The sequence below is a fragment of the Setaria viridis genome, chromosome 6, assembly GCF_005286985.2.
Source record: "Setaria viridis chromosome 6, Setaria_viridis_v4.0, whole genome shotgun sequence".
Classification (NCBI taxonomy): Eukaryota; Viridiplantae; Streptophyta; class Magnoliopsida; order Poales; family Poaceae; genus Setaria; species Setaria viridis.
The window spans coordinates 34173413-34197954 of record NC_048268.2 but is presented as its reverse complement, the minus strand read 5'-3'; the positions used below and the strand labels follow the sequence as shown (position 1 = coordinate 34197954).

The 24542-nt window shown below is 39.3% G+C and overlaps 2 protein-coding genes and 1 pseudogene across 2 annotated transcripts; 2 read left to right on the top strand and 1 right to left on the bottom strand.

Moving 5' to 3' along the window:
• Positions 1-515: 515 nt before the first annotated feature.
• On the top strand, positions 516-7142 carry LOC117860482 (synaptotagmin-1-like; annotated as a pseudogene).
• Positions 7143-8516: 1374 nt separating this feature from the next.
• On the top strand, positions 8517-19083 carry LOC117860475 (uncharacterized). Its single transcript, XM_034743776.2, has 21 exons — positions 8517-8923; positions 9553-9801; positions 9916-10021; positions 10106-10238; positions 10314-10603; positions 11139-11360; positions 11486-11613; positions 12625-12699; positions 13754-13825; positions 14336-14401; positions 14496-14607; positions 15137-15233; positions 15606-15765; positions 15840-15888; positions 15976-16058; positions 16257-16465; positions 17395-17481; positions 17561-17636; positions 17726-17782; positions 18190-18302; positions 18689-19083. The coding sequence occupies exons 1-20, from the start codon at positions 8567-8569 to the stop codon at positions 18262-18264; spliced, it is 2703 nt and encodes a 900-aa protein (XP_034599667.1). The 5' UTR covers positions 8517-8566; the 3' UTR covers positions 18265-18302; positions 18689-19083.
• LOC117860477 (65-kDa microtubule-associated protein 8) lies at positions 18367-23426 on the bottom strand. Its single transcript, XM_034743778.2, has 11 exons — positions 23153-23426; positions 22870-23073; positions 22538-22783; positions 22226-22444; positions 21745-21900; positions 21488-21647; positions 21232-21383; positions 21055-21142; positions 20917-20990; positions 19085-19159; positions 18367-18869 (listed from the first exon to the last, which is right to left on the bottom strand). The coding sequence occupies exons 1-11, from the start codon at positions 23234-23236 to the stop codon at positions 18552-18554; spliced, it is 1776 nt and encodes a 591-aa protein (XP_034599669.1). The 5' UTR covers positions 23237-23426; the 3' UTR covers positions 18367-18551.
• Positions 23427-24542: the final 1116 nt, after the last annotated feature.

Sequence of the window (24542 nt, the reverse complement as noted above, 5' to 3'; positions counted from 1 at the left end):
AGGAGGCCGAGAGAGAAAGCCTGTTGTTCCTCCGTTCCTCGCTTTGGTAGTGCATTTGTATGCGTTTTTTTTATATTTTTTTGAAAATTCCTGATGCGTCGATGGAATAACGGTGCGGTTCCCTGCGTTTTTTTTTTTGAAAATTTTGGAGGCGTTGTAACTTGATTTTCAACGCAGTGATCAAGTCATATTTAGCCACAGGTTAAGCATGATCAAATGTATGCGATGCATCTGTTTTGCTCTCCATTTCAACAAGTTTCCGTTAGCAGTATGAACTTTCTGTAACTGTTTGAGGAGTGCATGCAACCTGTACTTCTTGAACCCGCCCTCTTGAAATTGTTGTAATCTGATTGGTGTTTCCGGTCCTTCAACTGAACCGAGTTTAACGTTTTGTTTCTGAAACATACTTACATTTTGGTTAAACCTGAAGGTACCCCTTTCCATTATATTGAATTTCCCCGAGAACTGTTGCACCCTTTCTCATTTACTTTGTCCACCAGCAAATGTTAAAGCACCACCATGACCCTCAAGCAAGAACAACCATTAAAGATTTCAGAATGCCACCCTTCATGTTCTTTTCCTCCACTATTTGTATTCGCCTTTTGTCTTCTCAGCTAATATTTAATAGCACGCTGTAATGTGGTGCCACTACATTGTTCTGAAACCCACGTGATCAGCTTGAAAGTTACAAGTATTCTCTTTGCCCCGAAGGTCCCTGTAGTCGTGTTATCGAACCAATTTGCATCAGCTAAGCTATACTTTTTTGTTATTGTTTAATTATTGGCTAGCTGTCTGTCACTTTCACCGAATTTTTGAACACGTTTGATGATATTCTTTTATGATGTGGCTTAAAGCATTACTTTCATAGCTCGTGAGAACCGTGATTGATGAGGTCCTAAAAGTTACTAACGTGGAAAATTTGAATTTGTTTGACTAAGGATTTATGATATTGGTGTTGCTTTATCCTGTCTTGTGCAACAAATTGAATAGGATCATTACACTTCTAGGAGGTCAGGTCAGTCTAGTTGTTTCCTTGCAATTAAGCAGAGTGAAGTGCTTTTGGTTTATTGTTTTTCATGAGTGCAAATATTAATTGATTATATCCTTTTTGTGTTTGGTTTGCAACTTTTGGTTGAAATCTGGTGTTTGTTTGAAGGTTCTGAAAGGATCCAAGATGGGTGTAATCAGCATAGTGTTTGGTTTCTCTGGATTTGGCTTTAGTTTGCGGCTGGTATTGTTATTGGGTACTTCCTCTTTGTCAACGTCCAGCCAAATGATGTTAAGGTGGCGACTTTCCTTTTTTCTTCATTCCTTCTTACTATATACTTTTTGTTGGCTGCTGTATAATGAATAGATGGATTGTTGATAGCTGCTTTACCATTTTGCTTCCAAAATAGTTTTAGGGATAATTTGAGATCTTGCAGCTAAGACAAAACAAAGAGGCAAGGCATGTGGTCACTGTTGAACTCATTTACGTTTTATGTACATCACATTACTATTTAGTTCCTTCTGATCAGCATTGTTGACCTAAGCCACGAGTATTATATTGTTTGTTGATTATGTTTAGTTGTGATGTATGCCATAGAACTCTACATTTGCATGTCCAATGCGCCTTTCATTATGTTCTGAAATAACACTCTTGGGAGCGCGGGACCATGGTGCGTTTCTTCCCAAACTAATGCATTGCTTGGTGATGGCACATGTTGCACTTGCACGTCCCCAGCAAAGGGCCATTTGATGAAGGAGAAATGACCTAGAGAAATCATATGTTTAGTAGTGTTCCATTAAATTTGCATCATTCTGGTTTGAGCAATGCTGGTAAGGGTGAGTCAAGCAGTTTAATCTAATGGATTTTGTGATACATTATATTTTTTCTCTCTTGTTTTTTCTTGCAATGGATCTATATGTTTGAGGTTGAACCCAATAAATGGGGTCATGGATGTAATTTTCATTCTCCCTACTTGGCTGTCAGGATGTCAAAGTTTGCCCACTCGTGGAATACGATTTGAAATCTTTGGAGGGCATCCTTCCCGAAATTCCTTTGTGGGTCAAGAATCCTGACTATGATAGAGTATGCTCCTCCTTCAGTAATGACCTAGCAAGAAACTATATTAATCCTAGTTGTACTTTTAGGTCCTTATTTTCTTCCTCGCCTCTAGATTGATTGGCTGAACAGGTTTCTGGAGTTGATGTGGCCTTATCTTAACAAGGTACTCTATCTTCACGTTTGCCTTGAGGCTCTGAGCTTGAAATCATTATCTCGGATTGACACTGAATTTTCTGCGCTTTGTGTTTTTTTTTATCATGTAGGCTATCTGCAGAACTGCAGAAGATATCGCAAAGTCAATTATTGCTGAGAATACTTCACAATAAGATAGACTCTGTTGAGTTTGAAATACTTACTCTTGGTAGCTTACCGCCCACCTTTCAAGGTCAGTAGTGTTGCATTCCTATCTTCCCTTACATGCATGCATATCAATGTTATCCTAAACGCTAAATGGTAAACAGTCGGTCACCCTTTGTTTAGCATTTAGGCTGTTTAAATGGTGTTTAAACGGGATTAAACGACCTAAACGGTTTTGTATAATAACACTAAAATATACATATTTATGTATATAAAATTCAAATATGCTAGAAAGTCTACATATTTACAAATGTAAAATGTAAGTATTCTACCAAATAATCTTTTTGGAAGAAATCTAAATCCCACAGCACTTCATATACTTACGACGCTAATTAGTTTAGTGTTGATTGTGGTAGTTGTAATCCTCCTATTGACTAAATTATAAATTAAATGGTCATTTAGCTCATCTAATCACGTTTAACTCGATTCTGTTTAGGTAGTTTTTAACGGTTTAAAATTTAAATGGTCCAACCGTTTAATTCACTGTTTAGGGCCTAAACAACATGGGAGACTCAACGGCCATTTAGGCGAACAGTGTGCATATGTATTTCAGAAGGCTTTATGCCTTACTTTGAACTAGTTTTTTTGTTTTAATTTTATGTTTTAATTCTTAAGATAAAAGTTGTGACTTTACTTTATGTTTTCCTTTATGCTGCTTTTGTTTTCTGTATCTTGAGTTACCATTCATAAGTTCATGAGTAGCCAATTTACCCTTATTGGTAAAATGTTGTGGTCACATGGAGACATTGTTACATCTGTGTTCCAAAACTACTTTATGTTGGGTTTAGAATTGGACATTTCATTCACTAGATACATCACAGTCGGCATCTCTTTTATGTACAACTGGTCACGTTTATATATTAACTTTCCCATATATAGCATATAATAATGTGTGAGAACCCTGTTTTCGCACTGGCTTACATTAGATTTTGACTATATGTGATGCTAATTCTTTTACAATTGGTGCTGCAAAATGTATCTTGATCAGTTGTGCCTTCCCTCTCAAGGATGAAAGTCTATGTCACAGAAGAGCATGAGCTGATAATGGAACCATCTCTTAAATGGGCTGCAAATCCAAATGTCACTGTTGTTGTAAAAGCTTATGGTTTGAAAGCTACTATCCAGGTATAAATTGTTATGCCATAAGCTGGATTATTGATTCGATATTCACTTAGTGATATGTTGAAACGAGCAAACTAAATCTGTTTTTTCCTGAAATATATCGAGCAAACTAAATCTATTTTTTCCTGAGATATTTCAGGTTGTGGATCTACAAGTCTTTGCATCACCACGTATTACTCTGAAGCCGTTGGTCCCTACATTTCCTTTGCAAAAATCCTTGTCTCTCTCATGGAGAAGGTATGACGACTGATTACCCACGTCTGCATTATCTTGCTGCACGACTCTTTGCTAATTGCTAATGGTTTTGCAGCCACATGTTGACTTTGGGCTAAAACTTCTTAGAGCAGATGTAATGGTTATTCCTGGTCTTTACAGATTTGTTCAGGTATTCTGGACTCCTATTCTGAACATTATCATGTGAAAGTTTACTTGTTTGCTACACTTTGTTGTGAACTATATGCTGAACTTTCATTATTTTTTTTCTAAACTGGTATTGGCTTAAGTTGCACTGTAACAATGAGAAACCATGAATGTCAAAATGCATCCCTTTTACTATTCACATCGAACTTGTAACACACTTATTTGGCTTGTTGCGTTTATTGGCTTGTATATGTTCAAATGCTTATGCATCTGTGTACTGAAAGTAGCCTTGCTTCAATTTGATACTTCATCACCTAGATTTAGACTCCAGCTATCCTTCTGCGCGTATAGCTTGCCCTTTAAAGTGGATGTACTGCGGGCTATCTAAAATTCGCTTCAATTACTGTGCAATTGGGGGACGGCAACTTAACATTATTCTGGAAGGACAGATGGAATGACGGGGCATCTCCATGTGACATTGCACCTGATATCTGCTGATTGATTAGGCCAAAGATTGCAAAGACGAGGACGGTAGCTGAAGCTATTCAGGAATGACGGTGGATAGCTGATATTGTCGGACGACTAATAGTTAACGTCTTGTTACAGTATATCCAGCTCTGGCACATAACTGAAAACATTCTTCTTCAGCCTGGAACCGAGGACATCGTACCTAGAACCGAGGACATCGTCTCCTGAAAATGGGACCCGTCAGGCACATACACGGCAAAATCGGCCTACCAATTCTTATTCCAGGGAGCCACAACTTTCCCTGCAGCTGATGCTATCTGGAGGACGTGGGCACCGCTAAAAGTAAGGTTCTTCATGTGGTTAGCCATTAGAGACAGGTTGTGGACTGCTGAAAGAAGGCACAGGCGGGGGCTGCAGGACGATACTGAATGTGCTCTATGTGATCAAGGTATAGAGACAGCTGACCACCTCTTTGCCACATGCTGCTATACCTAGGAGATTTGGCACGCAATCAGCAGGATTCTGGGCATCCTAGTTCCAAGTCCTGGGCTCAGCAATAGACCGGTGGCTGCAGATGAGATTGGGAATGACCAAAGGCAAGAAGAGAGGATTAGATTCCTCATTCATGTTGATCTCCTGGACAATTTGGAAGGAAAGAAATGACAGAGTTTTCAGCAGATGGTCAGCCAAAACTATGGCTCAACTGACGAATGTGATCCTTCATCAGGCTCAACTTTGGATGGAAGCCGGCGCTAAACACATGATCGTTTTGGGATGGCTGGCTGTAGTTGTAGGAGCTAGGGGCTAATAGTCTACGAGCGTTCGTCAGTCTTAGTTCAAGTTGTTGCTTTCTTGCTGTAATACGGCTCCTTGTTTTCAACCGTGTGCGTGTGCCCAGATGACCCGCATTGTAAAAATGTTTTATTACATATCTTCTTCTTCTTAGTACAAAGATATACGCAGCTCTCCTGCGAATTCTCGAAAAAAAAAACTCATTTTGTTATACTATCTTTCCTGCATTTACAGGAGACCATCAAGAAGCAAGTAGCGAGCATGTATTTGTTGCCGAAGATATTGGAAGTACCTGTAATAGACCTCTCAAAGTAAATTCTTTAACACCTTCCCTATTTTGGGTTTGTATACATTAAACCATAGATATGATAGCAAATGAGTATCTCTAACGGTTTTGATTTCCAGAGCATCCAAAAAGCCTGTTGGAATTCTACTTGTGAAGGTTGTAAGAGCTCAAAATCTGCGAAAGAAGGATCTGCTGGGTAAATCAGATCCATATGTAAAACTTAAGATGTCAGATGACAAGCTTCCATCCAAAAAACAACAGTAAAGCATAGCAATCTCAATCCGGAGTGGAATGAAGATTTCAAATTTGTTGTGACAGATCCAGAAACTCAGGCTCTTGAATTTAATGTCTTTGACTGGGAACAGGTAGGGATGCTTTCTTTTTCAAATCTGCAGTACCTTTTTTGGTGACATACTACCAAGAATATGCAGTTATTTTTATTGACATATATAGGTTGGAAAACATGAAAAGATGGGCATGAACAGGGTCCTATTGAAAGACCTCCCAGCAGAGGAGACTAAAGTTACTACCCTCGACTTGCTTAAGACTATGGATCCAAATGATGTACAAAATGAGAAGTCGGGTCAGCTTACTCTAGAGCTTACGCACAAGCCTTTCAAGGAAGAAGATATGGAGAAAGAAGGCACAGAGGGTACAGATGTGATAGAGAAAGCTCTGTCACTCCAGCTGGTGGTGGGCTGCTTTATGTTATTGTTCATGAAGCTCAAGATCTTGAGGGGAAGCACCATACAAACCCGTATGCAAAAATAATTTTCAAAGGCGAGGAGAAGAAAACAAAGGTAGTATTCATACAAATTATCTTTATTGAGAAAACTTCATGGAATGGCTATGATTGACTGATCTCTTTATTTACCCTTCATCCCTGTTGACTAGGTCATCAAGAAGAACAGGGATCCACGATGGGAGGACGAATTCGAGTTTGTGTGTGAGGATCTCCCGTGAATGATAAAATACATGCTGTAGTCCAAAGTAAAGCCTCGAAGAAAGGCTGATATACGGCAAGGTAGAACGGAATTCTTGCCCTCTATTTAATTTACCGATCCACTGCATTCTCTTGGTAGCTCCGTTATGGGATGATTGGAGATGGTGATAGTAATACCCGGGATTATGATTGTAGTTGGTCATCGTTAGCTTTAAGATCACTAGTTTTTGTATTAGCCTTTTTTTCTAGAACCTCTTCTGTCCAGTAGTATGTTGAATACATAACGGTGGGTTGTTTGAAAAGGAAAATATCAAATATCTTGTATCGTGAAATGTGATACCTGTATTTTCTTGATCCAGGAAACTTTGGGCTACAGTGATATCAGCCTTGCGGACGTGATCAGGACGTGATCAGCAACAAGCAGATTCATGGAAAGTACCATATCATAGACTCAAAAAATAGTCAGATCCAAATTGATTTGCAGTGGAGAACTTCCTAGACACAGGGAAGAGCCAGAATGCCTGAATGTAGGAATGAGACACACGGATGCTCCTATGCTCAGAAGCGGATATCGGTCATGTGGATATTTACTTTTGTTGAGATTTCTTTCTTAATTGCTCAAATTTACGAGAAGTACCATGTTGACGTGTTATTGACCTTGGACATGGAACCAGAACTTATTGTGACTAATCATACAAATACACCTAGCATTCTGGCATATTGAAAACTGAAAAAAAATATGCCAAACATGTTGGATTTTTCTTTGAAATAATAATCTCCAAATATTTGTTTCGTTGAAATTTTATGTGAGCATTTTATTGTGTGATGCGTTTACTGAAATGCTTCAATTCTAAGAGTATGTTTGGATGGCAGTACCAAACGGGTTTTTGGGTTTATGGGAGCAATTTACCATTTTTTACTGAACTTATGAATCCAAAAATAAAAACTGCTCCCCCAGCTCTGAAAGCTAATTCTCAGTCAACAAGTTTCACACTTCCCCCTCAAGTTTGTTCCTATGCAAATTGATTATATGGTTGTATAAATCTTGCTTGTTTGTTGTATATTCTGGAATTCATGATATATTTTTTGGACAACACAATGGTCGATAGTGCGGATTTGAGTGTTGAAACCCTAGGATAGTTCATGAGTTGTTTGCTGAGCAAGTGAAGGTTAACAATCGATCGGATTGGAGAGACAATTACTAGAATTTTTTAGACTAGATTCAGCCAAAAAATCAAGCTTACATATACAACATGCAAAATAGGATTAGAAATGGCACAAGAATGTATCCACACTTTAAAAATTGCATTGGAACTATTGATGGGAGTCGTATTGGTGCAACGCCACCTCCAAAGGATTCTCTCATATATACTGGTAAATCAGGTAAATCAAGCCAAAATGTGATAGAAATGGTATATGTTGATATGTGTTTGAACTATATATATCTATCGATCAGCTAAGCTCCATGCATAACACTATCGTACTCTATCGCACTATTATTGCGGATAATAAGATCTTTCCACATCCTCACCTAGGTAGATCTTGCTCCACTATTTTTCATTTATGCTTTCCATGCAAGTTATGTGCAAAGTGCTAAGGAAAAGTTATATTGTTGATTCTGAATATTTTAATAAGCCGGATTATTTGGCACCATACAAGGGTAGGTACCATGTTCCATGTTAGAGGAGAGATCACACGCGCTGGTGAGATCACAGAATTTTCCCAACGATATGATTAGGGTATAGGTTACATAGCCTCCGTACCAATACCCAATACACCCACCTTTACATTCATATTCAAGTGATAAGAACATAGATATGTTTCGTGATGACTTTGCTAGAAAGATTTCTAAATTTATGCATATTCGGGCATCTTTTGCTCTCATTTAAAGTTTTGGTTGTAGACTATAATAATGTAAAAGAGATCATGGACTTTGATAAACTCTACAAATATTTTTAAATACACAATTTGTCATATGTCTCCAAACAATTTGATAGAAAATCACTTTCACCGGATAATCAAATTCTCACATCGAATCACTAAGCGCACCCTAATTCTCCTCATTTCCTAGTTTCCTACTTTAACGTGCCATCGAGCACAAGCACAAGCAAACCCCCCAAAACCCACCATACCAGGTCGGCAGGCCCCGTCGCGTCCCCCTCTTCGTCTCCGGCCTCCGACTCTGCCACGAATGCCGGAGCCGCAGGCCATCCTCCCGCTCCGCGCGCTCCCGCCGGACGCGCCGCTCCCCCTCCCCGTCCCCGCGCCGTTCCACCCCCAAACCCCTACCCCCGCGTCGGCCGCCCCGGCCACGCCCCCGAACCCGACCCCTCCCCAACCCCAAACCCCCGCCGCGCCGCCTCCCTCCTCGACGCGACCTCCGCACCCATGGGAGATCGCCGCCCGCGCCTGGCTCGAGTCCTTCCCCGACGGACGGCCGCCCACCGAGCCCGAGGTCGACGTCTACATCGACGCCCACCGCCCCGAGCTCCCATCCCTCCCCCGCTCCCAGCTACACCAGCGCCTCCTCGCCCTCCGCGGTGACCAGGTAAACCAACCCCGACTACGCCTCACCTGCTTGCGAATCATTATGTGACTCCCAGATTGTCCAGTTGATGGGATTGATTGGGTGGCGTGCTTCGTCTGTCATTTTTTGGGCATCGAATCTGATGAGTATGGATGTGGTTTATTTCTGAATCAATCCAATGACCACTGAGCTGGGTTTACTCTATTGCTCTGTTGTAGATGTTGAGCTTGTTTAGTTTCTATGGGTTTTTAATAGAAAGGCTACCAGACCTTGGAATTTGGAGTTGCTCTGTGCTAGTATGGTTAGTTTGGTTTCCTGATTATGCAGAGTTTGTGGGAATGGCTGAACTACTGTGGCGATTAGTTCAGTTCGGAGCTCATTGAGCACATTGGTCCCTTAACTGAAATGTTTTATCAGCTCTCTGTATTTCATGTAGTCTGCTGCTTGTGTGGTAATTCCAATGGAACATTCCTTCTCCATATCTGCCTGTCTTCTAGATTCCCCATATTCTGTCTGCTGCTTCTGCGCAATAGCTTTGATGGAACTATCCTTCTCCATATCTGTTGGATACAAATCCTGTCTTCTAGATTCCCCATAATTGTTCAACAAAACTGAGTCACAGTTAACTTTTGTTTTGTCCTTTTTGTCAGGTTTTAGATGCAGACCAGAGTGCATTCCCCTACAGGTTCCAGCGAACTGATCTATGGAAGCCTGTGTACCAGTGGTTGGAATCTCTTGAGATGGACTCACTAGTTGCAACACAGCAAATATCTGACTGGCTTACATCGAACCCGAAGATAATGGACAGGCTGGTTGAGAAGCATTCAAAATACCATTTGATTCATTATACCCAGAGGATGCATTTGAAGATGCTAAAAAAGAAGGGGAAGTTGCCAAAGGTACATTGGGATTTCTTAACTGTTTGATCGATTGCTGCAAGAAATGTTTTCTCTCCCTATTCTTTATAAGAGCTAAACTGCCAAGGAGTACAAAAGCTGATTCTTGATTTGCAGACACTACAGCTTTCTGCGGCTAGAGCCACAGCTCAACCGAGTGCTGCTCCAGTCGCTCCAGTAGAAAACATAGCGCCATTGCAGAAAACAACACCTCCAGTAACAGGTATACTTTTGATATTTTTGCATATTTTTTTGAAGTGATACTTTAAGTGTCTCCATAATAAGTTAGTATTCTGGCAAATTGCAGGTAGGATACCAAGTAGCAGTGCAGGCAGACAACACAGTGGTGCCACAGGCAGATTTCAAGGTGGAAATGCAACTCTTAGGGACAAGAAGACGTCATTGTCCAAAAAGAAAGAAGCTTTGCTCAAATATGAACTGTAGGCAGCTAACTCTGAACTATGTCTGTTAAGTTGTAAATAGTTCTTGCTCACATATTCTTTTATGTGTTTCAGTTTGACAGACTTGCAGAACCAATTGACTGCTGTGCTGTTAAAGCAATGCCGTACCGTTGCCATTAAAGAAGCAGATTCATCATATGTGGAATTTCAAAATCCAGAGGCTAACATGAGTGTACAAGAAGGTGCCACTATTGCAAGTCCATCAGCCCCTTCAGAGGCAACGAAGGTTTTTGTCAATGAAAAGTCAATACCAGCAGGAGCCACAGAAAGTGAACTTGGGCAAAAGAGGAAGAGAAACCCTATCATTGTTACACCTGCATGGTGTTATAGTGAAGCATCGACAGGTTTGTCATGTTGCCTGATGTAGGATTAATCATCTGTTATAGCCGGTGCAAGTTGATCTTAAATACACCCTTTTTGGTTTGCCTCATTCATGCTGTTTCTGTTCCAAAATAGTTGTTTTTTATATGCAAGCCTTTGAGCAGTACTTTTTCAGCTTTCTACTATATTTTTGGAGGTACTTTTGGTGACAAATCCATAACATCATCGATCCATAAATGAAAATCTTCGTTTATGTCTGTCTTAACTTTTTGCAAGGTTGACTGCTCACCTTACAAAATGACATCGATCTTGTAAGATAGTTATGATTCCTGTCAATCTTGGATATTTTAATGTAGTTTGTAGATTAGGCTACAATGTTCTAAGCATGCTGAGATGCACCCAGGAATGCTGGCGTGTTACACTTTATTTTTAAAAAAATAATAATGTTAATCCATAATTATCCAATTTTTAATTAAATATTGCTTTTTAAGCTATTATAAATTGCAAATATGTTCAACAGATCTGTATCAACTGACCAAGTGTGGTGACACCATGCAGAAACCGTGCGGAATGAACAAAATTCTAGTTCAAATAGTGACACTGCAAGAAATTTCAATATTTGGAAAGGACATGCTAATCCACTGTTCTCACATAGAGATAATAAGAAAAATATATTGTTCTGTCTTGAGGGACGTGAAACTGGTGCCAGTTGGTCTCAAGCTTCTTCTTGTGGAGGTTATGCTGGACGAAATTCTGAAAGATGGACTCCATTTCTTGAAGGCAAGTTTGTTCTCTAAAGATTAGTGCTCACTGCTCAGTTGCTTTTTCCCCCTTCCTAAACAATTCTGTCTACCTTTTTCATTTTTTGTGAATTTGTAATGAGTTATTTCTTGATTTTCAATTAGGATGGAATTCACCTGCAGTCCAATTTGAAGGGCCTGCAGTACCTCTTGTGAGAAAAAATTACCTGTCTTGGTGTCCAACTTCATGTGCTTATACATCAAGTGCTCCTTCTGCTCAGCCCCATGACAGGGTATGGATCTCTTACGCATTTGGCAGTGGAATTTGTGCAAGTTCATATTTTTGATATCTGATGGTTTGCTTTGACTATCATCTCTTTATGCAATGTTAAGCACTCTTCTGGTGTACATTTTTTTATTACGTTCACACTTGTTTCTGCTTGTAACTGAAACCCATACATATTTGGTTCCTGTCTCAAGTAAAATAAATTTAACTATTCTGTTTAACTATGTTTGTCCATGGCCTTGGGAGAATAAATTTTACAATGTTTGTCCATTGAGGATATTAAGAGTGTAGTTATTGCAATATTTCCACTGCATTCCCCTAATTAAATGCTTTGAAAGAAGAGAAGTGGTTGTTTGATGTTATTTAATTGGGGCATCAATGATCAATCACTATGACCTTTTCTTGGATCATACTTCCTTGGTTAGTGTGCATGGTGTGCTATGGACAAACATTGTGAACTGGAGGGAGTCTGTACAATTTGTTACATCAGCTGTAAGCCCAAAGTAAACCCCACCCAGTCGAATGTTAGAAATTAAACGACCACTTTTCTAACAATACCCTTAGGGTAGGTTTTGCTCTATGCAAGAATAGAGCCAAATCCTCTCTGAACATACCTTCCCATGTAGCTAAAGAAAGAATTCCAGATTCAAAAATGTTGTTACTGCTGTGACACCACATGGTCCACCAGGCAACCATAACTATTTCTCTAAGGAATTTTTATCCAAAAGTCAATCAGCAAGAGGGAGGACTGGATTGACAAATTGTTGGTAGAGGTCTTAAAGGACAAAACTTGAATGTTTCCAGAAATATCACTATTATTGATGCATTTCATATTTTTTTTATAAACTTCCCCCCTTCTTGGGAGTGGCTCAAAGTTTCATTTAGCCTACGCAATTTTCTTGGGACGATTTCTCAAAAAAAAAAAGAAGCTTGGGACAAGAAGGTTTTGCGTTGTCTTTTTTGTTATTGTTGCATCTATGCACTCCTATCTGATGTTTTTACTGTTGCGTTGCCCCAGCAAGGTGTCCGCAAAGTTCTTGATGTAAAATTTCATCCAGAAGGGTTGCCTCAGCTTGTTTCTAGCTCTAATGAGGTTAGTGCTGTTTATGATTCACGTTACATTTTCTATTCAATAATACCTTGTCTTTTCCTGGTACTGTAAAAATCATCATTGCAATGTGTTAAAGTTCCTTTATCTTTGTGTAAGAATTTAGATCTCCATCAACAACAACAACAACATAGCCTTTCAGTCCCAAGCAAGTTGGGGTAGGCTAGAGTTGAAACCCAACAAGAGCCACAAATCAGGGTTCGGGCACATGAATAGCTGTTTTCCAAGCACCCTATCCAGGGCTAAATCTTTGGGTATATTCCATCCCTTCAAATCTCCTTTTATTGCCTCTTCCCATGTCAATTTTGGTCTTCCTCTACCTCTCTTCACATTACTGTCACGCCTTAGGGTTCCACTACGCACCGGTGCCTCTAGAGGCTTTCGTTGGACATGTCCAAACCATCTCATCCGGTGTTGGATAAGCTTTTCTTCAATTGGTGCTACCCCTAACCTATCATGTATATCCTCATTCCGGACTCGATCCCTTCTCGTATGACCACAATCCAACGCAGCATACACATTTTCGCAACACTTATCTGCTGGACATGTCGTCTTTTTGTAGGCCAACATTCTGCACCATACAGCATTGCAGGTCTAATTGCCATCCTATAAAACTTGCCTTTTAGCTTCAATGGTACCCTCGTCATATAAAACTCCTGATGCTTGGCACCACTTCATCCACCCCGCTTTGATTCTATGACTAACATCCTCATCAATATCCTCATCTCGTTGTAGCATTGATCCCAAATATCGAAATGTATCCTTCCTGAGCACTACTTGGCTTTCCAAACTGACATCTCCCTCCTCATGTGTAGTTGTGCCGAAGTCAGATCTCATATATTCAGTTTTAGTTCTTCTGGGACTAAAACCTTTTGACTCTAGGGTCTCCCGCCACAACTCCAGTTTCCTATTTACTCCTGCTCAGCTTTCATCAATTTAGATCTCCATATTTTAATATATTGTACCTTGTTTGGTGCTTTTAGTAGTGGGTACGTCTTCTTTTATTTATGTAATATTATTTAATATTTCATTAATTCAGGCACCCAACGAGTTATTGCTTTTCAATCTTCTTTCTGGAAGGGCAATTCAGCTCAGAGGCCACAATACCAAGGTATGCCAAATAAGTTTTCTTGTTGCATCTACACATTCAGTACGTTCTGAGCTAGTTCATCCATAACCCCTTTGTCCCTTTCCTTTGTTGATTGCATGATGGTACCCATTCCTAGCTGGATAAAATGCTCTCTATCATGTGATGTGAGTATGTGAGATGGAAATAATGATAAAGATAATCATGTGGATGCGGCATGCTTGAGCCTTTCTCTTGCAATATTTCTGTTTCATGCTTCACGCTCAATTCTTTGACACATTGCTTCTACGTTCTAAGCATGCCCTATACAATGAGAAACTGACCGCTTTCATAAGCATATTTTGGTAATTTTGAATTGTGATACTGCCAGTTATGAGTCTTTGTTGCGCAAGTAATAACCAATCTGAATTACACATTATATTAGAATTCTGTGATTTTTGGCTATTATGCTTTGGTTTCTATTATTTGACATGCTTACGCTTGCTTTTATAACGCTGATTAGTATTTTTACTTGGTTCTACTTAATGTTCTCAGATCCAGTCTGTCGGGTTTGCAGTCAAAGGAGCAAGTATCGTATCTTGTGCTTCTAATTTATTGAAGGTACCTGGCTTTTTTTTTTTGTTCTGTGCTGATTACTGCAACTATTGTGAGAACAACACTATTCATCGCTTCTCTTCCTGTAATTGGAGGATAGGTATGGGACTGCATTACAGGGTCTTGCCTCTATACGCTGGGTGGTGATAACCAAAATTCAGTGGGGCATACTCAAAAAATTAGTGCTATGGCAGTGAATAAATGGCAATCCTGTACGTTTGCTCTTACCTTATCTTTTTATGCACACAAATTCCTACATCTGTATTCCTACATCTGTTATATTTCTGGGTGTCCTTTTTTTAACCTTTTTTTGAGTTGCAAGCTTTCATTTGATGCTGAATGAGGCAGATTTTCCAGAGCAAAGAACAGACAGCAACCTCATGATTGTTTCTGTTTCTGTGCTGATTGAGTGATTCACCATGTTCAAGATTTTGTGCTTATCTCTCTTTAGAATAGCGATTTTGTTGTTGATGTGTGGAACCTCTACAGAAGATTAGGATATAGTAATTGCAGGTAATGGGGATGGGGATCGCTGTGTTTTGAAAGATCAGTACAATGGATGGCCAGTGAATAGCTTTTTTATTCATCTGTTTATTGTAGTCTGTTTACTGTAATTATGTTAACTCTATTGGTTTGCTCATTTGCATAATCTTCTGCTTCTCTTAAATCAATAATATATTATCTCTATTTTTTACTTCATTTATCTTTATTATTTGATCTCAACATAGTGTTCTTTTACAGGTCTTGTTGTCACTAGTGGAGCGAAAGGTGATGGGAAGCTTCTACTATGGAATGCTTTAAGAGGCGAACTTGCTTCTGATCTAAATTCGAACTTGAGGTACCACCCGCTTTTGGTAACTGAAATGTTACAACAGTGTTAAAAAATAAGCAACATATTGTATCATAAAATGGACTGCATGACCAAACTAGAGGTTACATGTCTTATATTTTGCCGTACTGCATATGCATCCCTCGTAAATTATGTACTTCCTCTGATCACAAATATAGGCCCATTAGTACATCGGCACGGTCTCCAATCTAAACAGTCTATGTTTAAAACTATGTCAACTATGCAATCTGTTAATTTGTAGGATATATGGTGCAAGTTTATTAGTGCTTTGTTGGCATCTATTTTATATTGTCACTTAAAGCTGCAAAATCCCAATATTCTTGAATCATCCTCAAACCCTGTGAATCCATGTTAATGTAGGTCCCAGGATATGGTTTATCCTTCAGTTGATACAATGGAGTTCTATAGTGAAAATCATCTGGCATGTGGAAGTGACTGTGACTATGGTGGCTCAGCTGTGGTACAATTATGGGATATTGATTCTCCAGAGTCTTACTTATCTTTCTCTGCAAGTGATTCTGTATGTACCTTCTCCTTTTGTTTCTATGTGAGACTTTTAGAGGTTAACGAAGCACTAACTTATCTCTGCCACAGTATATTACTTCCCTTAAAGTCAACCCTGCTGGCAACACTATCATTACAGGTTATTTACCCTTTTCTGTCTCATGGAATCCCTTGCAATTGCAGCCGTAGTAAAGACTGTATAGTTATTGTTACCTCCAATATGCAGGTTCTGGTGATGGTACTATTGGCATATTTGACATCCGTACTTGTTCTGCAATTAACCATTTGTCAGTGGGATCTGGTTGTGAGGTATTGTTTTTTTTCCCCATAGATGTTTGGATTAAGGGCTGTAGTTTGATTGATTATGTTATGTGATTTCTTGTGTTGATTGTCATCTAAGAATGAAGGGTGCATCCACCTTCTGATAGTGAAACTTTCTTTATTAACTCTGATCTCTTAATTATTCTTTCTCTGAGAACTGATAGTAGATATGTTGTTTCTCGACAGGTTACATCTGTTTCATTTAGCAACTGTGGCACCTATTTTTCTGCTTCTAGCACATCAAATAATACTTTGGTTTGGGATACAAGATTAGTCCCAATAAATCAAAGCAAGGATGTTTCGCAAAGCAGAGACATGCGGTTTTTTCGGCCTTTACATTGCCTGAGCCATGGGAATCAGATGCCTACTGCAGAATTTACAAGCCAACTGCCAGGGTAATGTGAATGTTGCACTGATCAATATTGCATCTAGTGATTAGTTCTATGCCTGAAATGTTGGTGGAAATTTAGGAACTTTAATGGCGAACCTAGTGGAAGTCATTTATGATGTGCTGCTTCTAGTTATCTGACATAGATTGTTGTCATCTGTTTTATTTAGTCTAATGAAGTATAATCTTCTTTGTGGCTCTTGTTGGGTTTCACCTCTAGCCTACCCCAACTTGCTTGGGACTGAAAGGCTATGTTGTTGTTGTTGTTGTTGAAGCATAATCTTCACAAGTAGAAAACATAATGGCAGAGTTTTATACTTGTATTCAAACTTCTCTCTTTAGGAGAAACATTAATGACAGCATTAAGGCATATCACTAGTAGGCTAATGACGTTCCATTCTGTTAGATGTTCCTCATTCCTGTGCTCAAGTTGATTATGTGATGTTTTTATAAAAACCAATAAATTTGTAATATTATGAAAGTGCTTCTCGAGACAAATCTTTTCATATTGATTTTACATGTCAAATCTAAATATTCAAAAAAGTATCACTAGGCAAAGTTTAGAAAGGTTGGATGCGCATATCCCCTTTTACTATGATAACTATTGCTACTTTTACTATTACCAATAACTTTTACTTTTGTACCCGTGGCTTTTGTTGGGTTTCATCTCTATCCTATCCCACCCTGCTAATACCCTGCTCGTGACTAAAAGATTATGTTGTTCTTTAGCCACTAGATAACCCCTGCTAATACGGTGATAGATATGTCCTGCCAACTTGAATCCTTGAGCTATAACATATGATTTGCAGATTAAGGCTGTAAATATTAAATAATACTCTATGTTCGAATCTTCCAATGTATCATTAGGCATTAGCTTTTCTTGTTTGTTTTGTTTCCCAACTTTGTATAGACTTATGAGTAGATTCTCTGTTCCAGTCATGTTGACGAGGGTGATCAGGGGGTAAATGCCACACAGTGGCTGCATGGTGAACCTGTACTTGTTACTGTAAGTGGAGATGGCAGGTGAGTACACATGGTGTCATTCATCAATCTGTATTTAAGTTATTACAAAAGTGCTTAACTACTAGTACTCTGCCTGCAGCGTTGGAATGTGGGACGTTACTCTAGGTCAACCTTGCGTCAGACATATCGTCACTCATACTCGATGTGCTAATGCGGTGAGCCTATATTGTGATATTATACTCAATCGGTCCTTTAGCTTACCTCTTTTGATGCATTGATTTTTTTTTCGTGGAATAAATTCCAGGTTGCTGTAGCCCCGAATGACGAATACATCTCCACAGGAGGAAGTGATCAGAAAGTTGTGAGTTGCTTATTTGGCCTTTTAGTTTCTTATGTTGCTTTATGTTGCCTTGGAAGATTATTGTTTGGATTGTTTTGTCATTCTACAACAACAGAAATGAATAGAAAGGCAATACAATCATATTCTTGTGGTCTACTGAATAGTAACAATTAGGAAAGTAAAATAACTTAGCTAGTATTTTACTTGAATTTAGCATGGTTTGAAGATGCTATCGCCATACTTCTATTCATCATAACATGTGTATGAGTTTTCGCCTTGATGTACACAACTGACTAATGTGGTCTCCGAAGAGGGAATGACTGTGACCGATGTATGTTAAATTATTCCCATTATGGCTTTGGGCAGTACCGTGATTCTTTGCCGTAACTTTTTATGTTTAGCTAGTCTTCTTCTTTACTACTGGACAGGTTTTATACCATAATAGAAGTGGGCGCACACATCTTAATTGGCGTCTCTCACATCCTCTGCAAGGGAATGATTGATATGCTGCCAGAAATCATAGAATTGTTCCACTAATGTGGTAAGTCACCTTTTCTTCTGTGCTTCCGTGCAATACAATCTCATGAAGTACCAGCAATTCAGCATACAAAAAGCTAAAATAGCATACTTTCCTGATGATATGTCAATAAATATATGAATATGGTGTAAGGTGCATACAAACATGCTGCTATTCATTTTTTTTCTAATAGCATTAGGCAGTAGCTGTAACTTCACATATCGGACAGAGAACCTGCTGTAGACATTTAAAGGGGTAAAAAAAGAAGGAAAATCATATTGGTGAAAGGCCTTGCTTCACTTTGGAGACTGATGTTTTATCTTCTTGAGGGATTGAACAGCTTCTGTTATTCCCCAACGCACTCTGCATAACTCTGTTCCTAATTCTTTTTGCATGCATATCTTTTTCAGCTGGTGAGTTCTCTGAGTCAGGTAGTAGTTGAACTTTGGCAGAAACTTGGCTGCTCCACATGGATGTGGAGCCATGACTATTGAAGCCTCTGCTTGATGGACGACTGAAGCTTGTGTTAGGCCTTAACATTAATGTATTCTCATGCCTCTTTACAAGTAGAGTCTGTATCTTTTTATTCTCCTGTAAAGAAATGTTTATGAAACCAACATTATCTCGACTGGTAATAGGTGAAATTCGTAGATCCTGTTTGGATGGGGGGGTTGGAATCCAAACCCTTAGGATCTAGTTCGAAGTTTAAACTAAATTCCTAGAGCAACCCCCTTATCCAACCACCCCTGTATGAGCCAGGTTAGGTGATTCCCTGTACCAATACCATCAACCAGTTGAGAACTCACCCGTTCCCTGTATTTCTCTTCTTCTTTTTCTTTGAGTGTCAACATGTAGTCTTTCAGCATTGCCAGAAGCGGAAGCTGCAAAAGCTTATATTAGCATTTCTGTTCAAGAAATTATTAAGACTTTCTATCATTACATGACAATCAGTCTAGCTGAAAATGCATGGTTGTTTGGATTTTTAATAAAATCTTTCAATTAATAATTTAATACAAGAAATTTGTTGTTAGTGTTATTTTTACAGGAAAGAGTTAGCCATTCAAATGCAGGCAATGGTATTTTTTGCAAGGTTGTTTCTATAACATTTACTTCTGAATATAAACTGTATATGTTAATTTGCCAATAATTATAGAACAATCATTTGGCGAATAACTTCTTGGTTTAAGGTAACATAAGGTCCTTTTGGTTGTGGAGGGCTCCCTCTATCCATCAATGCAGGGCATATTTTAAAAGAAGAAAGTATTCAAATGTAGATATTGACCATTGATTTCTCGGAAACTATATATCGTCAGTTGGAACAAAATCAATATCATTGGAAAATTAATTTCAATACAAATCTATTCCTGCAACCTTTGTAGACTAAACACACATATTTGAGTAATCTTTGGTCAAAATTTGCACAATTTGACTCTTTAACACAAAATATGCTTAGATTTTATGGACAGATTTTTGCACTTTCCTATGAGAATCCCAATTATTTTGTTTATTGAATCTCTTCCTCAATATTGGTGTAGGCTTTGCCCTGGTATTGGTTGGTTTTCCATAGTTGAGTGCACATTCCTATTCATCTTGACTTGCGGTGGGCACCTATATCCCTCATGCATTGTCCTCCAAGAACTTCTGATTTTCTTTTAATATCGTCGCAGGTTTTAATGCTAAGGAATAGGTTTCTCCAAGTAAACCGCCTTTTGCTTTCTCTATGTACAGGCATTGCATATGTGGTTTTGCCTGTTTGGATATGATAGAGTTCCTTTCATGCCTTGTTGTCTGCACAAGACACTTCATACTTCTTAGCACCAGCATACACGTATGCTTGCTTCATAGTCATTTTTACTTTCAAGACTAACTGGCCTATTCTTTATTGCACTGAGTTTCCTCAAATGATGGTCTTGGAAGAATGCTCCCCGTCACAGATGCTGTAGCATAATTACAAACTAAAAAAATCGAGCTTAGAGCCTCCCTTCAGGTATTTTGCTGCCTATGCTTTTTTCTTTGGGTAAAAAGCACTAGTATTTTGCATGCTAATTAATACTCTCTTGAGTGGTGTGCTGGGTTGTGAGTTTTTAATTTTACTTTATTACATCTATTCAACGTCGCATGCACAAACTTATGCTATTATTTAGCTTGCTGTTACAAATAAGCATATTCACAAGGTTGCTTAAATAGGTGAAGGCTATGAGTTGATTAAGGTAACAATTACTTGTTGCCCACCTTATCCAAACTACCAAAGATACCTAGCCTCACTTTCCATAAATTGTAAAGGTGCCAATTCAAAATGGCGTCAATGCTGTGCCACTACAATACCAAAATTGTATAGTGCGCATGCCACATTTGTTCAGTATTTTGGCTTTGTTCAAGTATGAAAGTTTGACGCTTTGTGAGCTTTATAAATCTTGTTCATCATAGTTCAAAGATGGGCTGAAGCAAGCCGAGAAGTTACTATTACAGTAAAAATAACATACTGAACTATACATTTAGGCCATCTAGGTCAGTCTGGGATGAGTATCTTTTTAAATCCAAATATTTTATGAACTATGAATGCTTTTGTTCTGAAGTCCAAATTTTGAATGAATGATTTTAGATCAGACAATTCTGTTTGGAGTTCATGAGGTCGCACCTCATCATAGTAGAAGATCTTGTTTCTCTCCTCTTCCCAGAATTGTGTCTTGGCTATTAACTGTTCTACCAAGCCTGCACCATTTCTAGTAAATATATGTTGCATTTCAATTTCCATGTTACTCTGTAGCATACATACCTGGAATTTTGTTAACTATGATTCTGGCACGCTCTGCCCTTTTCAAGTGCTTGTGGGCTCCTCTGCTTATTGAATACCTTCTCTCATCCTGTAGAAAAATTATAATCACCTTAATAAAAATTAAACTTGTACAGAAGGCATATGTCTATGGCTATGGTCATCAAGCAGCCATCGCACCCTGCTGTATTCTTCTAGCCATCGCTCTTCATCACATGAAGCCATCCATTTCTCAACCTTGTCCATTATGTCTTTCCGGCTTGTGGCCTCCTCTTTTGCTTTGTATATATATTCATCCATTGTCTTCAATAGATCATCGTGGACAACATCTCCTGTTCATTTATTCCCCAAATAGCCATATTAGTCAATGCAATGGAAACTGGAAATTATACCCCAGCACTGAAACAAGATTGTGGCATCTAATGGCTGGACTCACCTGACATTATCAGATTCATTATTTTGTCCATTTCTTTTTGGTAAGGCATGTCCATGTGTGATCTCTTGCAAATTTCGTCGACTTCTGCTCTCTTTTTTAGGAATAACTCTTTCATTTTGCTTGCCTTCAACTGATTCAGTCGCTGGACTTCAGATTCAACCTATTTCATTCAATATGGTAAAATTAATTACTTATCAGCTTCAAGAAGTTACTGATGTACTTCATGTTTTTATTTTAGTTTCATATCTGGGCTTTACCTGTTGAATTGTCTCAAGTGTGAGGCTTCCAGGACCTAACATACCATTTACTGAAGTCATTGCGAGTATCTTAATTTGCCCATATGGTTGGCGCTCCTCCATGGTAGTATCGAGAGTATCCCATAAGTTTGTTAATGCTTTTACAAGGTTTTGGAGCTACAAAACAATACCTGCATCAGTAGGCAAGAATGTATGCAGTTCCAAGATTCTTTCTTTAATATTCTCACAGTATATTTCCTGTTGGAACTAGCAACAGCAATAACTTGGTAATGCTAAAGTTGTTTATAACTTCAAAGGTGATATTTTGTAAGAAGACTAATGGAGTGTCTGGTTAATGCATTAAGCCAGTTTGCTTTCTGGTATTCTTGAACTAAGTATGCTAATTATTTTTATATGTATCACTCCCTGAGAGCCTGAATATATTAACCTAACCAAGCAAAGTGTGGCTACATTGGTTGGTACCAGAAGTATGATAGATCACCTTCTCCCTCCTATTGTTCTTCTCTTCTTTAAGCTGCTGAACAGTCATGTTGAGCTTTTTGAGGATGTCATCACTGATATTCTTTGTCTGTTGCTCATTTGGTCCATCTAGCAACCTTGGGTGAACATTAGCAAGTATCTTTGAAGGATCCATTCCCATGACTTTTGCAAAATTGTGAATTAGAACTTTGTATTCTTCAACTTTGCAGAGACGATCACTCTGGAGAAAATAAATTCCGAAATCAGATCCAGGCCTGTTATAATACATTTATTATAGTATAGATTTCTCATCAAGTCAAGGATGCATGTCTACCTTTTCTCTTTTCAGTCTTTGCAATTCGCTTTGGAATTCCTCGAGTTTCTTCAGTGACAGATCTTCTTCATTCAGAGTGACAGCTTCGTTCCCCAAGCGTCCTGCAATTTCAGAAGCAATTCTTTGTATTTCAGTTTGAACCTCCATGAACTGCTTTACTCTGGCTTCTTTTCTCATCTGCATTTCTTGTAGGGCTGGTGTAATGGAATTCAGCTGCTCCTTTAGAGTGCCTGCCATTTTCTCAGGCTTCATAAAAGGATTTCAGGTTAGCCTCCAACGGTTTCTTGTTTGATATGGTTAAATGATGACATGTGTAAAAAGCAGATGTTTACTCGGCCTGGGAATGATCTTTCTCCAAGGGATAGGAGCAGGTTGGTAAATTCAGCTTCAGATTCAGCTAATGCTTGATGCAGCTGAATCCGAGACATATTCGCACTATTAACTTTTCTTCTGTAAACTTCTTGGCACTCCTGCTCGAGCTCTTCCAGTATTCGTTCCCTCTCATTTTTGTCTTGCCCAACTTCATCCCATATCATCTAAGCACCATAGAGTTCAGTAAGCATTTTAGCTGGAATGTAACATATATAGATGCTTTGTTGAAAGAAATCTGTGTACCTTGAGTTCTTGAAGCAAGTAGGCACATGAAGACTCTGGCAGTGCAGCACCAGGAGCTTTTTCAGTCATCTTGAGTGATCCCATCTCAAGGACCTGACAAACTCAGAGCAGATACTGCTGGGATGAATTCAGTTTTGCGCGGTGCATGCTTTGAGCTGGCCCTGGAGGGCACAGATTTAGCAAGTGTATGACAGAAAAGCTGTGAAACACAGTGGTGGCTGCTGTGAGTGGCTTTAGATGCTGGTTTTGCTTGCAAGACACGTAGCATATTTGTGGTGTGGTTGGTGTCGCCATGAGAGCTGCAAACGAGCCTGAAGCTTTAGGAAGAAGGGTCCTAGCTGATCTGGTGGCCTTTTAAAATTTTATTAAGAGTAGCCTTCTAAAAAATTTCAAAAAGTTGAGAAAGCCTCGTCTATTCTGACGTTTCTCCTTTTCATGATCGTCTAATGAAACAAAAAGATGAGTGTGTTATATCACGTTGATAGCTGCGCTGCATCTTCATTTGATTGAATTCTGGAGGCTTCATATGTGAGCAGAGCTTACAGCTGAAGCCCCACATTAGTGGTTGCTGCTTTAACTTTGTTGGACATGTGCACCCTTTGGAGAGCGAAATGTCACTTTTGTTGCCACTGGATGGTAGATCAGAAAGCAACTGAACAATTGCTTGCTTGCTTGCTGACGATTAGCTGCAGACTTCAGTTAACTGAGCTTAAAATTTTTCCGCTCTTATTTGTTTCTAACCACGAGATATCTTTTCAGGCTATCAACGACCTGCAGTTTTGCTGAACTCAAAGCAGGCTATTTTTAGCTGGTTGTGCTTTTTTGGGCATCGAAGTTGTTTAAGTGAATTCAATATGGTAATTCGGCATCTTATCACGCGGTGCTTGCGTTGGCATGTCACTTTTGCGGAACTTGCGGTCAGCGAGAGGTACAGCCACCTCCCATCTTGCCGCAACACCAGGTCCCAGTTCAGGGATCGCATCGCACGTTGCAACTTGCAAGGGAGTTAGAGACCGGCCATCCGGAACGTCAAACAAGCAGGAAGAAGGTTGCCGGTGCCGTATGCATTGGTCCAGGTCTTTCACCAACCAGATTGAGCTCTAGTGCTCCAGGGCATCTTCTGGTTTTTTTTTTACCCCAGGCATAAGCTCAGATGGGAGAAAATTAGTCTACCATTTGTTAGTCGAAGGCCAATATCCATTAATCCTTATGCATTGCCGCCGTACCTCTCCCTGCCTGCCGGTGAAAGTTTTTTCAGCTGACACCTAACTGCCCTATACTGCCATGACAACAACAGGTCGAGACTGGTGCTAGCCGGCACTGACCGATCTGTGATTTGGAGCCAAAATGCAGGGCAATTTCTCCTACTGAAACCGTGGTGAAAACGGCA

Bases quoted from the DNA above. Each gene is read 5' to 3' on its own strand.
- LOC117860475 (XM_034743776.2), top strand. From the start codon at position 8,567: ATGCCGGAGCCGCAGGCCATCCTCCCGCTCCGCGCGCTCCCGCCGGAC. The intron at 11,614-12,624 runs GTATGGATCTCT...GCGTTGCCCCAG, and splicing joins CTGCTCAGCCCCATGACAGG to CAAGGTGTCCGCAAAGTTCT. The intron at 16,059-16,256 runs GTATTGTTTTTT...GTTTCTCGACAG, and splicing joins CAGTGGGATCTGGTTGTGAG to GTTACATCTGTTTCATTTAG.
- LOC117860477 (XM_034743778.2), bottom strand. From the start codon at position 23,236: ATGGGATCACTCAAGATGACTGAAAAAGCTCCTGGTGCTGCACTGCCA. The intron at 22,784-22,869 runs GTAAACATCTGC...CCTTTTATGAAG, and splicing joins AAAGATCATTCCCAGGCCGA to CCTGAGAAAATGGCAGGCAC. The intron at 18,870-19,084 runs GTGAGTTCTCAA...ATTTCTTTACAG, and splicing joins AAGAGAAATACAGGGAACGG to GAGAATAAAAAGATACAGAC.